The following is a 15,000-nucleotide window of genomic DNA, read 5'->3' as shown; positions in this document are numbered from 1 at the left end:
TACTGTTGTTGTTTGTCTCAACAGCAGGGTGTTCTACTGGTGTTGTTTGTCTCCACAGCGGGGTGTTCTACTGGTGTTGTTTGTCTCCACAGCGGGGTGTTCTACTGGTGTTGTTTGTCTCAACAGTGGGGTGTTCTACTGGTGTTGTTTGTCTCCACAGCGGGGTGTTCTACTGGTGTTGTTTGTCTCCACAGCGGGGTGTTCTACTGGTGTTGTTTGTCTCCACAGCGGAGTGTTCTACTGGTGTTGTTTGTCTCAACAGTGGGGTGTTCTACTGGTGTTGTTTGTCTCCACAGCAGGGTGTTCTACTGGTGTTGTTTGTCTCCACAGCAGGGTGTTCTACTGGTGTTCTACTGGTGTTGTTTGTCTCCACAGTGGGGTGTTCTACTGGTGTTGTTTGTCTCCACAGCAGGGTGTTCTACTGGTGTTGTTTGTCTCCACAGCAGGGTGTTCTACTGGTGTTCTACTGATGTTGTTTGTCTCCACAGTGGGGTGTTCTTCCAGGGTACCACCATCGGCATGGCACCCATCATGAGCATGTGTACAGCAGAGCAGTCTGGAGGCATCGTCATGGTGAGAGGCTCGGTTCCTTTTCTGACTAACTGACTCAGCTGTTTTACAAAGTGTGTGTGTGTGTGTGTGTGTGTCTGTGTGTGCGTGTGTATGTGTCTTTGTGTCTGTGTGTGTCTGTGTGCGTTGTCTGTGTGCGTTTGTGTGTGTGTGTGTGCGTGCGTGCGTGCGTGCGTGCGTGCGTGCGTGCGTGCGTGCGTGTGTGTGACAGCGTCTGAGGGTATTGAACTCTTTATGTGAATGACCAGATCCACTTGACTGTTCTGTGCTCTTTGACACATATAGTTTAACTATGTAGGAAACCCTGCTGAAACTCCCTCTCCTCTCCTCTCCTCTCCTCTCCTCTCCTCTCCTCTCCCTCTCCTCTCCTCTCCTCTCTCTCCTCTCCTCTCCTCTCTCTCCTCTCCTCTCCTCTCCTCTCTCTCTTGTACTCCACCTTCCTCATTGTTGGATTCTTGGCTCCCTCTCTCCCTCCCTCTCTTCTTCTCCACTTCCCTCGTTGTTGGATTCTTGGCTCCCTCTCTCCCTCCCCCTCTTCTTCTCCACCTCCCTCGTTGTTGGATTCATCGCTCCCTCTCTCCCGCCCCCTCTTCTTCTCTACCTCCCTCGTTGTTGGATTCTTGGCTCCCTCTCTTCCTCCCCCTCTTCTTCTCAACCTCCCTTGTTGTTGGATTCTTGGCTCCCTCTCTTCCTCCCCCTCTTCTTCTCAACCTCCCTTGTTGTTGGATTCTTGGCTCCCTCTCTTCCTCCCCCTCTTCTTCTCCACCTCCCTCGTTGTTGGATACTTGGCTCCCTCTTACATCAGGATAACACACTTTAATGAGCCTGTTCAACGCAGGCCACGTCAACGTCAACACACTTTAATGAGCCTGTTCAACGCAGGCCACGTCAACGTCAACACACTTTAATGAGCCTGTTCAACGCAGGCCACGTCAACTCCAGTGTTTATGTCATGACACACCGTCTTGTCCTAATAAATCAGGAGAAGTATTGATTCAAATGCTATTTGTCACTGACCGTGGAGAGTGTGTGTGGAGGCTTTTACTGTGTCAATTTAATGAGGCAGAGTCAACAAACAGGGGGTACCAGTACAGAGTCAATGTGGAGGCTATATACAAATCAAGAGTCAATGTGGAGGCTATTTGTCACAATGACTATATACAGGGGGTACCAGGAGTCAATGTGGAGGCTATATACAGCCAGTACAGAGTCAATGTGTGGGGGTGTGAGTCAGGCTATATACAGGGGAGTCACAGAGTCAATATACAGGGGGTACTGGTACAGAGTCAATGTGGAGGCTATATACAGGGGGTACCAGTACAGAGTCAATGTGGAGGCTATATACAGGGGGTCACCAGGGGGTACAGAGTCAATGTGGAGGCTATATACAGGGGGTACCAGTACAGGGGGTAGTCAATGTGGATACAGGGGGGGTACAGAGTCAAGTCAATGTCAATGTAGCATCTGCTACACCCAACTAGCATCTGCTACACCCAACTAGCATCTGCTACACCCAACTAGCAATCTGCTACACCCAACTAGCATCTGCTACACCCAAAATAGCATCTGCTACACCCAGCTAGCACCTGCAACACCCAACTAGCATCTGCTACACCCAACTAGCACTGCTACAAACTAGCATCTGCATCTGCTACACCCAACATCTGCTACACCCAACTAGCAATCTCTAGCATCTGCTACACCCAACTAGCATCTGCTACACCCAACTAGCATCTGCTACACCCAACTAGCATCTGCTACACCCAACTAGCATCTGCTACACCCAACTAGCATCTGCTACACCCAACTAGCACTGCTAACTAACTAGCATCTGCTACACCCAACTAGCATCTGCTACACCCAACTAGCATCTGCTACACCCAACTAGATTGTTTATTACCTCTTGACTTCTTCTAAAGTAATTAAGTCTTGCGCCAATCTCAAATTATAATACGGAAACAATTAAGGTAAAAACATACATTTGCCTCAGTAAATTTTCGCTCGACAGAATTTGATTACGCAAGCCTATTTTGAGATGAATTTGAATTCAATTGAATTATATATATTTTTACATTACATTTAGGCCTAAAAAACACAATCTCTTTATCATATCCCCGTTTGTGCTGGAATGGAGATTTTGTTTGGTTGTTGATTGCTTGGTTGGTTGGTGATTGCTTGGTTGGTTGTTGATTGCTTGGTTGGTTGGTGATTGGTTGGTTGGTTGATTGGTTGGTGATTGTTTGGTTGGTTGGTTGATTGGTTGATTGATTGGTTGGCTGGCTGGCTGGCTGGCTGGTTGGTTGGTTGGTTGATTGGTTGGTTGGTTGATTGGTTGGTTGTTTGGTTGGTTGGTTGGTTGGTTGGTTGTTGATTGGTTGGTTGGTTGGTTGGTTGATTGGTTGGTTGGTTGATTGGTTGGTTGGCTGATTGTTCTTGTTTTTCAGGATCATTCGGACAACCCCCTGGGAGCAGCGGTTACTCTGGCCCACGAACTCGGGCACAACTTTGGAATGAACCATGACACCCCAGAGCGGGGGTGTGGCTGCAGGGTGACGGTGGACCGAGGAGGCTGCATCATGACTCCCTCTACAGGGTGAGTTGGAACAGTCCAATATGGCCGCCCTCTAATATGGCCGCCCTCTTTAGTTGCCCGAGATGGCATAGCAGTTCAGACGTCTTTTGTCCTCGTCTTGTCGTGTCGTGTATATATATATATTTACAACTTTTTTCACATACATTTTATTTTTATTTTCCATCAACTCATCTTCAATACACTCTCCTGCAACCTGCCTCACCAATTGATATGTATAAATACGTATTATTTACCTCAAATCTGCAATCCTCCAAGAAGCTAGCCAGAAGCTAGCCAGAAACTCCAAGAAGCTAGCCAGAAGCTAGCCAGGAGCTAGCCAGAAGCTAATCAGAAGCTAGTTAGCTTCTTTACTGGCAACTCGTTAGTATTCAGCTAACCACGGTTTGTGGTCATCAGCTATCCTTTAACTCGAAAATCTATCGCCAGTTTTGTACGGCGCAGCGCGGCTCGGAACGGAACATACCGGACCGATTTTTCTCTCCATGTCCCTGGATTTCAACTGCTCTCTGGACATTCACTCCCGGATCTCACAGCTAGCTGGCTGCTATCCGTGTGTCTATCTGCTTTCGTCGATTCCGGAGCAAACATCAATTACTCCGAGCTAGCCAGCTCCGTCAATCACTCCTGAGCTCCGTCAATCACTCCTGGGCTGCAGTCACCTATCCGGACCCGTTTTACTGCCTACGCGGAGCCCCACCGGGCCTTCACAACTGGACTGCCGACGTTATCTACCCGAAGGAGATCCGGCTGGCTCCTCCGTCGCGACGTTACCTGAACGCCCATCTGCGGCCTGCTAACCGTTAGCTGTCTTACCGGCTGCTCTCAGAATAGACAATCTGACAATTTATTTATTTTTATTATTAACATGTTTCTTCTTGGGCCTCTATAACTATATCTATTGTTTTTATTTTTTTGTTGTTGTGTGATTTGGACTAATCCCCTCTACAACACGGAACTCCACTAATCTACTGACGGAACGCAAGAGGTGGCTAACAACAGACCTCCATCCTATGCTAGCTTGCTACCGATGTCCTGGCTAGCTGTCTAAATCGCCGTGACCCCCAAACCAACCTCTCCACTCCCTGGACCCTTTTGATCACTCGACTAAGGATGCCTCTCCTTAATGTCAATATGTCTTGTCCATTGCTGTTCTGGTTAGTGTTTATTGGCTTATTTCACTGTAGAGCCTCTAGTCCTGCTCACTATACCTTATCCAACTTATTAGTTCCACCACCCACACATGCAATGACATCTCCTGGTTTCAATGATGTTTCTAGAGACAATATCTCTCTCTTCATCACTCAATACCTAGGTTTACCTCCACTGTATTCACATCCTACCATACCTTTGTCTGTACATTATACCTTGATGCTATTTTATCGCCCCCAGAAACCTCCTTTTACTCTCTGTTCCAGACGTTCTAGACGACCAATTCTTATTGCTTTTAGCCGTACCCTTATTCTTCTCCTCCTATGTTCCTCTGGCGATGTAGAGGTGAATCCAGGCCCTGCAGTGCCTAGCTCCACTCCTATTCCCCAGGCGCTCTCTTTTGATGACTTCTGTAACCGTAATAGCCTTGGTTTCATGCATGTTAACATTAGAAGCCTCCTCCCTAAGTTTGTTCTTTTCACTGCTTTAGCACACTCTGCTAAACCAGATGTTCTTGCTGTGTCTGAATCCTGGCTTAGGAAGACCACCACAAATTCAGAAATTTTAATTCCAAACTACAACATTTTCAGACAAGATAGAACTGCCAAAGGGGGCGGTGTTGCAATCTACTGCAAAGATAGCCTGCAGAGTTCTGTCCTACTATCCAGGTCTGTACCCAAACAATTTGAACTTCTACTTTTAAAAATCCACCTCTCTAAAAACAAGTCTCTCACCGTTGCCGCCTGCTATAGACCACCCTCTGCCCCCAGCTGTGCTCTGGACACCATATGTGAACTGATTGCCCCCCATCTATCTTCAGAGCTCGTGCTGCTAGGCGACCTAAACTGGAACATGCTTAACACCCCAGCCATCCTACAATCTAAACTTGATGCCCTCAATCTCACACAAATTATCAATGAACCTACCAGGTACCCCCAAAGCCTTAAACACGGGCACCCTCATAGATATCATCCTAACCAACTTCCCCTCTAAATACACCTCTGCTGTCTTCAACCAAGATCTCAGCGATCACTGCCTCATTGCCTGCATCCGTAATGGGTCAGCGGTCAAACGACCTCCACTCATCACTGTAAAACGCTCCCTGAAACACTTCAGCGAGCAGGCCTTTCTAATCGACCTGGCCGGGGTGTCCTGGAAGGATATTGATCTCATCCCGTCAGTAGAGGATGCCTGGATATTTTTTAAAAATGCCTTCCTAACAATCTTAAATAAACATGCCCCATTCAAGAAAATTAGAACCAGGAACAGATATAGCCCTTGGTTCTCCCCAGACCTGACTGCCCTTAACCAACACAAAAACATCCTATGGCGTTCTGCATTAGCATCGAACAGCCCCGTGATATGCAGCTGTTCAGGGAAGCTAGAAACCGTTATACACAGGCAGTTAGAAAAGCCAAGGCTAGCTTTTTCAAGCAGAAATTTGCTTCCTGCAACACTAACTCTAAAAAGTTCTGGGACACTGTAAAGTCCATGGAGAATAAGAACACCTCCTCCCAGCTGCCCACTGCACTGAAGATAGGAAACACTGTCACCACTGATAAATCCACCATAATTGAGAATTTCAATAAGCATTTTTCTACGGCTGGCCATGCTTTCCACCTGGCAACTCCTACCCCGGTCAACAGCACTGCACCCCCAACAGCAAGTCGCCCAAGCCTTCCCCATTTCTCCTTCTCCCAAATCCATTCAGCTGAAGTTCTGAAAGAGCTGAAAAATCTGGACCCCTACAAATCAGCCGGGCTAGACAATCTGGACCCTTTCTTTCTAAAATTATCTGCCGAAATTGTTGCCACCCCTATTACTAGCCTGTTCAACCTCTCTTTCGTGTCATCTGAGATTCCCAAAGATTGGAAAGCAGCTGCGGTCATCCCCCTCTTCAAAGGGGGGACACTCTTGACCCAAACTGCTACAGACCTATATCTATCCTACCATGCCTTTCTAAGGTCTTCGAAAGCCAAGTCAACAAACAGATTACCGACCATTTCGAATCTCACCATACCTTCTCTGCTATGCAATCTGGTTTCAGAGCTGGTCATGGGTGCACCTCAGCCACGCTCAAGGTCCTAAACGATATCTTAACCGCCATCGATAAGAAACATTACTGTGCAGCCGTATTCATTGATCTGGCCAAGGCTTTCGACTCTGTCAACCACCACATCCTCATCGGCAGACTCGACAGCCTTGGTTTCTCAAATGATTGCCTCGCCTGGTTCACCAACTACTTCTCTGATAGAGTTCAGTGTGTCAAATCGGAGGGTCTGCTGTCCGGACCTCTGGCAGTCTCTATGGGGGTGCCACAGGGTTCAATTCTTGGACCGACTCTCTTCTCTGTATACATCAATGAGGTCGCTCTTGCTGCTGGTGAGTCTCTGATCCACCTCTACGCAGACGACACCATTCTGTATACTTCCGGCCCTTCTTTGGACACTGTGTTAACAACCCTCCAGGCAAGCTTCAATGCCATACAACTCTCCTTCCGTGGCCTCCAATTGCTCTTAAATACAAGTAAAACTAAATGCATGCTCTTCAACCGATCGCTACCTGCACCTACCCGCCTGTCCAACATCACTACTCTGGACGGCTCTGACTTAGAATACGTGGACAACTACAAATACTTAGGTGTCTGGTTAGACTGTAAACTCTCCTTCCAGACCCATATCAAACATCTCCAATCCAAAGTTAAATCTAGAATTGGCTTCCTATTTCGCAACAAAGCATCCTTCACTCATGCTGCCAAACATACCCTTGTAAAATTGACCATCCTACCAATCCTCGACTTTGGCGATGTCATTTACAAAATAGCCTCCAATACCCTACTCAACAAATTGGATGCAGTCTATCACAGTGCAATCCGTTTTGTCACCAAAGCCCCATATACTACCCACCATTGCGACCTGTACGCTCTCGTTGGCTGGCCCTCGCTTCATACTCGTCGCCAAACCCACTGGCTCCATGTCATCTACAAGACCCTGCTAGGTAAAGTCCCCCCTTATCTCAGCTCGCTGGTCACCATAGCATCTCCCACCTGTAGCACACGGTCCAGCAGGTATATCTCTCTAGTCACCCCCAAAACCAATTATTTCTTTGGCCGCCTCTCCTTCCAGTTCTCTGCTGCCAATGACTGGAACGAACTACAAAAATCTCTTAAATTGGAAACACTTATCTCCCTCACTAGCTTTAAGCACCAACTGTCAGAGCATCTTACAGATTACTGCACCTGTACATAGCCCACCTATAATTTAGCCCAAACAACTACCTCTTTCCCAACTGTATTTAATTTATTTATTTATTTTGCTCCTTGGCACCCCATTATTTTTATTTCTACTTTGCACATTCTTCCATTGCAAAACTACCATTCCAGTGTTTTACTTGCTATATTGTATTTACTTTGCCACCATGGCCTTTTTTGCCTTTACCTCCCTTCTCACCTAATTTGCTCACATTGTATATAGACTTGTTTTTTTACTGTATTATTGACTGTATGTTTGTTTTACTCCATGTGTAACTCTGTGTCGTTGTATGTGTCGAACTGCTTTGCTTTATCTTGGCCAGGTCGCAATTGTAAATGAGAACTTGTTCTCAACTTGCTTACCTGGTTAAATAAAGGTGAAATAATTTTTTTTTTAAAAACAGGGTGAGTTGGAACAGTCCAATATGGCCCCCTCTACAGGGTGAGTTGGAACAGTCCAATATGACCCCTCTCTACAGGGTGAGTTGGAACAGTTCAATATGGCCCCCTCCACAGGGTAAGTTGGAACAGTCCAATATGGCCCCCCTCTACAGGGTGAGTTGGAACAGTCCAATATGGCCCCCTCTACAGGGTGAGATGGAACAGTCCAATATGACCCCTCTCTACAGGGTAAGTTGGAACAGTCCAATATGACCCCACTCTACAGGTTAAGTTGGAACAGTCCAATATGACCCCTTTCTACAGGGTAAGGTGGAACAGTCCAATATGCCCCCCCCTCCACAGAAACAGTCCAATCAGTGTCTATTTGCCTATCACTACAGTTGTCAGAGCAGTCACAGTTGGTGACAATGGTTAAATGACAAGTCCAGACATCATTTTTTTAAATTTCACGTTTTTGAGAAACTTCTCCCAAACAGCAAATCATTTCCTCATCCTTGTTGTGTCCTATATATACACAAAGCCTTAGTACTCACAGTACTCTGGGGAGTCCTCCTGACTAGAACACAAAGCCTTAGTACTCACAGCCCTCTGGGGAGTCCTCCTGACTAGAACACAAAGCCTTAGTTCTCACAGTACTCTGGGGAGTCCTCCTGACTAGAACACAAAGCCTTAGTTCTCACAGCCCTCTGGGGAGTCCTCCTGACTACAACACAAAGCCTTAGTACTCACAGCACTCTGGGGAGTCCTCCTGACTAGAACACAAAGCCTTAGTTCTCCCAGTACTCTGGGGAGTCCTCCTGACTACAACACAAAGCCTTAGTTCTCACAGTACTCTGGGGAGTCCTCCTGACTAGAACACAAAGCCTTAGTTCTCCCAGTACTCTGGGGAGTCCTCCTGAATAGAACACAAAGCCTTAGTTCTCACAGCACTCTGGGGAGTCCTCCTGACTAGAACACAAAGCCTTAGTTCTCACAGTACTCTGGGGAGTCCTCCTGACTAGAACACAAAGCCTTAGTTCTCACAGTACTCTGGGGAGTCCTCCTGACTAGAACACAAAGCCTTGTTGTTCTCCTACAGTACCTCTGGGTTGTTTGGTTGACTCCTGTTTGGTTGACTCTAGAACACAAAGTTTGGTTCTCCCCTAGCTGGGTTGTTTGGTTGATCCTTCTCTGGGGTTTGTCCTCCTGACTAGAACACAAAGCCTTAAGGTTGTTCTTACTGCTGGGTTGTTTGGTTGACTCTACTTCTCTACTGCTGGGTTGTTTGGGTTGTTTGGTTGATCCTACTGCTGGGTTGTTTGGTTGATCCTACTGCTGGGTTGTTTGGTTGATCCTGCTGGGTTGTTTGGTTGATCCTACTGGGTTGTTTGGTTGATCCTACTGCTGGGTTGTTTGGTTGATCCTACTGCTGGGTTGTTTGGTTGATCCTACTGCTGGGTTGTTTGGTTGACTCTACTGCTGGGTTGTTTGGTTGACTCTACTGCTGGGTTGTTTGGTTGACTGTTGTTTGGTTGACTCTACTGCTGGGTTGTTTGGTTGACTCTACTGCTGGGTTGTTTGGTTGACTCTACTGCTGGGTTGTTTGGTTGACTCTACTGCTGGGTTGTTTGGTTGACTCTACTGGGTTGTTTGGTTGACTCTACTGCTGGGTTGTTTGGTTGACTCTACTGCTGGGTTGTCCTTGGGTTGTTTGGTTGACTCTACTGCTGGGTTGTTTGGTTGATCCTACTGAACTCTACTGCTGGGTTGTTTGGTTGACTCTACTGTTTGTTTGGTTGACTCTACTGCTGGGTTGTTTGGTTGATCCTACTGGGTTGTTTGGTTGACTCTACTGCTGGGTTGTTTGGTTGACTCTACTGCTGGGTTGTTTGGTTGATCCTACTGCTGGGTTGTTTGGTTGACTCTACTGCTGGGTTGTTTGGTTGACTCTACTGCTGGGTTGTTTGGTTGATCCTACTGGGTTGTTTGGTTGACTCTACTGCTGGGTTGTTTGGTTGACTCTACTACTGGGTTGTTTGGTTGATCCTACTGCTGGGTTGTTTGGTTGACTCTACTGCTGGGTGGTTTGGTTGACTCTACTGCTGGGTTGTTTGGTTGATCCTACTGGGTTGTTTGGTTGACTCTACTGCTGGGTTGTTTGGTTGACTCTACTGCTGGGTTGTTTGGTTGACTCTACTGCTGGGTGGTTTGGTTGACTCTACTGCTGGGTTGTTTGGTTGACTCTACTGTTTTGGTTGACTCTACTGCTGGGTTGTTTGGTTGACTCCTGCTGGGTTGTTTGGTTGACTCTACTGCTGGGTGGTTTGGTTGACTCTACTACTGGGTTGTTTGGTTGACTCCTGCTGGGTTGTTTGGTTGACTCTACTGCTGGGTTGGTTGACTCTACTGCTGGGTTGTTTGGTTGAGCTGCGGTTTGGTTGACTCTACTGCTGGGTTGTTTGGTTGATCCTACTGCTGGGTTGTTTGGTTGATCCTACTGGGTTGTTTGGTTGACTCTACTGCTGGGTTGTTTGGTTGACTCTACTGCTGGGTTGTTTGGTTGATCTACTGCTGGGTTGTTTGGTTGATCCTACTGCTGGGTTGTTTGGTTGACTCTACTGCTGGGTTGTTTGGTTGATCCTACTGGGTTGTTTGGTTGACTCTACTGCTGGGTTGTTTGGTTGACTCTACTGCTGGGTTGTTTGGTTGACTCTACTGCTGGGTTGTTTGGTTGACTCTACTGCTGGGTTGTTTGGTTGACTCTACTGGGTTGTTTGGTTGACTCTGGGTTGTTTGGTTGACTCTACTGCTGGGTTGTTTGGTTGACTCTACTGCTGGGTTGTTTGGTTGACTCTACTACTGGGTTGTTTGGTTGACTCTACTGCTGGGTTGTTTGGTTGATCCTACTGGGTTGTTTGGTTTATCCTACTGCTGGGTTGTTTGGTTGATCCTACTGCTGGGTTGTTTGGTTGATCCTACTGGGTTGTTTGGTTGATCCTACTGGGTTGTTTGGTTGATCCTACTGGGTTGTTTGGTTGATCCTACTGGGTTGTTTGGTTGATCCTACTGCTGGGTTGTTTGGTTGATCCTACTGCTGGGTTGTTTGGTTGATCCTACTGGGTTGTTTGGTTGATCCTACTGCTGGGTTGTTTGGTTGATCCTACTGCTTGTTTGGTTGTTTGGGTTGTTTGATCCTACTGCTGGGTTGTTTGGTTTATCCTACTGCTGGGTTGTTTGGTTGATCCTACTGGGTTGTTTGGTTGATCCTACTGGGTTGTTTGGTTGATCCTACTGGGTTGTTTGGTTGACTCTACTGCTGGGTTGTGTAGTGCATTACTACACTATAGGGTCTTGGTCTAAAGTAGTTTACTACTAACCTATAGACCCTGGTCTAAAGTAGTGCAATACTACCCTATAGATCCTGGTCTAAAGTAGTGCACTACTACCCAGCTAGCTGGGAGAGAAGTGCCTCATACTTGAGTGTTTATGCTGGATACATCCCTGTGTGTTTGACTTGGACCGGGTCCATAGAAAACAGAGGAACACTATTCCTGATTATATACTCATTAAACAGCACAGCAGCAAGCTGTAAAGAATAACTGCTAGGGGGGGGGGGTCTTTCAGGACAACTTCTGTCACACTGAGAGAGAGAGACAGATCCACAAAGAATTCGAAAACAAATCCAATTTTGATAAACTCCCATATCTACTGGGTGAAATTCCACAGTGACCAATCACAGCAGTGGGATGTGTGACCTGTTGAATAAAGGGCAATGGGCTCTATGACTGATTCAAGTATTTTTAGCCAAATCCTAATTGGTATGTTGAAATTTATGTTCCTTTTGATGGCAAAGAATTCCCTTCTTGCCTTGTCTCTCAGATCGTTCACAGCTTTGTGGAAGTTACCTGTGGCGCTGATGTTTAGGCCAAGGTATGTCTCGTTTTTTGTGTGCTCTAGGGCAACAGTGTCTAGATGGAATTTGTATTTGTGGTCCTGGTGACTGGACCTTTTTTGGAACACCATTATTTTGGTCTTACTGAGATTTACTGTCAGGGCCCAGGTCTGACAGAATCTGTGCATAAGATCTAGGTGCTGCTGAAGGCCCTCCTTGGTTGGTGACAGAAGCACCAGATCATCAGAAAACAGTAGACATTTGACTTCGGATTCTAGTAGGGTGAGGCCGGTGCCGCAGACTTTTCTAGTGCCCGCGCCAATTCGTTGATATATATGTTGAAGAGGGTGGGGCTTAAGCTGCATCCTTGTCTCACCCCACGACCCTGTGTGAAGAAATGTGTGTTTTTTTGCCAATTTTAACCGCACACTTGTTGTTTGTGTACATGGATTTTATAATGTCGTATGTTTTACCCCCAACACCACTTTCCATCAGTTTGTATAGCAGACCCTCATGCCAAATTGAGTCAAAGGCTTTTTTGAAATCAACAAAGCATGAGAAGACTTTGCCTTTGTTTTGGTTTGTTTGGTTGTCAATTAGGGTGTGCAGGGTGAATACATGGTCTGTTGTACGGTAATTTGGTAAAAAGCCAATTTGACATTTGCTCAGTACATTGTTTTCATTGATTAAATGTACGAGTCTGCTGTTAATGATAATGCAGAGGATTTTCCCAAGGTTACTGTTGACGCATATTCCACGGTAGTTATTGGGGGTCAAATTTGTCTCCACTTTTGTGGATTGAGGTGATCAGTCCTTGGTTCCAAATATTGGGGAAGATGCCAGAGCTAAGGATGATGTTAAAGAGTTTTAGTATAGCCAATTGGAATTTGTTGTCTGTATATTCGATCATTTCATTGAGGATACCATCAACACCACAGGCCTTTTTGGGTTGTAAGTCGCTGTGGATAAGAGCGTCTGCTAAATGACTTAAATGTCATGTAAATGTTGGAGTGTTTGTATTTTGTCCTGTAACTCATTCAATGTAATTAGAGAATCCAGTGGGTTCTGGAATCCAGTTTGTTCCTGAACCCAGTGGGTTCTGGAATCCAGTTTGTTCCTGAACCCAGTGGGTTCTGGAATCCAGTTTGTTCTGGAATCCAGTGGGTTCTGGTAGTCTTTAATAGTTGATTCTAAGATCTGTATTTGATCATGTATATGTTTTATGCAGTTTATTCTTTGTTATAGAGACAAAAAGATTGGAGAAGTGGTTTACCCATACATCTCCATTTTGGATAGATAATTCTTCGTGTTGTTGTTTGTTTAGTGTTTTCCAATTTTCCCAGAAGTGGTTAGAGTCTATGGATTCTTCAGTTACATTGAGCTGATTTCTGACGTGCTGTTCCTTCTTTTTCCGTAGTGTATTTCTGTATTGTTTTAGTGATTCACCATAGTGAAGGCGTAGACTCAGGTTTTCCGGGTCTCTATGTTTTTGATTGGACAGGTTTCTCAATTTCTTTCTTAGATTTTTGCATTCTTCATCAAACCATTTGTCATTACTGTTCATTTTCTTTGGTTTTCTATTTGAGATTTTTAGATTTGATAGGGAAGCTGAGAGGTCAAATATACTGTTAAGATTTTCTACTGCCAAGTTTACACCTTCACTATTACAGTGGAACGTTTTACCCAGGAAATTGTCTAAAAGGGATTGAATTTGTTGTTGCCTAATTGTTTTTTGGTAGGTTTCCAAATTGCATTCCTTCCATCTATAGCATTTCTTAATGTTACTCAGTTCCTTTGGCTTTGATGCCTCATGATTGGGTATTGCTCTGTTTAAGTAGACTGTGATTTTGCTCTGGTCTGATAGGGGTGTCAGTGGGCTGACTGTGAACGCTCTGAGAGATTCTGGGTTGAGGTCAGTGATAAAGTAGTCTCCAGTACTACTGCCAAGAGATGAGCTATAAGTGTACCTACCATAGGAGTCCCCTCGAAGCCTACCATTGACTATGTACATACCCAGCGTGCGACAGAGCTGCAGGAGATGTGACCCGTTTTTGTTGGTTATGTTGTCATAGTTGTGCCTAGGGGGGCATATGTGGGAGGGAATGCTGTCACCTCCAGGCAGGTGTTTGTCCCCCTGTGTGCTGAGGGTGTCAGGTTCTTGTCCGGTTCTGGCATTTAGGTCGCCACAGACTAGTACATGTCCCTGGGCCTGGAAATTATTGATTTCCCCCTCCAGGATGGAGAAGCTGTCGTCATTAAAATATGGGGATTCTAGTGGGGGGATATAGGTAGCACACAGGAGGACATTTTTCTCTGTTAGGATAATTTCCTTTGGAATTTCTAGCCAAATGTAGAATGTTCCTGTTTTGATTAATTTAATGGAGTGAGTTAGGTCTGCTCTATACCAAATTAGCATAGCCCCTGAGTCCCATCCCTGTTTCACACCTGGTAGTTTGGTGGATGGGACTACCAGCACTCTGTAACCTAGAGGGCAACCAGTGGGTCCGTCTCCTCTATACCAGGTTTCTTGCAGGATGACAATGTCTGTATTACCGATTTCTTTGGTGAAGTCCGGGTTTCTGCTCTTTAGGCCAAAGGCAGATGACCTCAGGCCTTGGATATTCCAGGATATAGTGAAGGCTTTTTGTTCCATAGAGTGTCCAATGTTGTTGGTCGTGGTTTGGCCTCAGGCCAGTAAGTGTGAGCAGAGCCTGCTGAGCATCTGGTACATACCATTGGCTTGGGCGAGTGTGAGAGTGGGGGTTGGGACTGTTTGCCCGCTCACTACCTGGGCGTATGTGTGGCTTCCATGTTGAGGCCCTCTTTGCGGGGGTGGGGTGCATGGGGTGGGCAGGAGTGGCATAGATCTGATCTGAGGGGGCCTAAATGGGGTGTGGGCATGGTTGACGTGGGGGTGTTGATTGGTTGGGGTGGGGGTGTGGATGTGTCTGGGTGTGCTGTGGTCTGGATGTAATTCCTCTTGGCGTGGGTCCTCTATGTGTAGGTCCAGGGGGGTCCTGCAGGTCTGGGAGGGTGTCTCGCTGGTCTGGGTGGGGTGTCTATTGATCTGTTGCTCCTGTGTGAAGTGTTGGGGATACGTTTGAGAGCGATGTCCTTTAGAGTTCTGGCAAAGGTGGGCACTGCTGCCTTGTAGAGGTGGATCTG

The 15,000-nt window shown here is 46.3% G+C and overlaps 1 protein-coding gene across 1 annotated transcript in view; it reads left to right on the top strand.

Annotated features, from left to right (window-relative positions):
* Window positions 1-15,000, top strand: part of LOC135573596 (disintegrin and metalloproteinase domain-containing protein 12-like) — a 308,097-nt gene that overhangs the window by 165,896 nt on the left and 127,201 nt on the right. Inside the window, 2 exon segments of the mRNA XM_065022859.1 lie at window positions 489-573; window positions 3,015-3,163. Coding sequence (XP_064878931.1) covers window positions 489-573; window positions 3,015-3,163 — 234 coding nt within the window.

The sequence above is a fragment of the Oncorhynchus nerka genome, linkage group LG10 (genome assembly GCF_034236695.1).
Source record: "Oncorhynchus nerka isolate Pitt River linkage group LG10, Oner_Uvic_2.0, whole genome shotgun sequence".
Classification (NCBI taxonomy): Eukaryota; Metazoa; Chordata; class Actinopteri; order Salmoniformes; family Salmonidae; genus Oncorhynchus; species Oncorhynchus nerka.
Note: the sequence above shows the minus strand (reverse complement) of the source record. Positions and strands in the feature narration are given on the sequence as shown.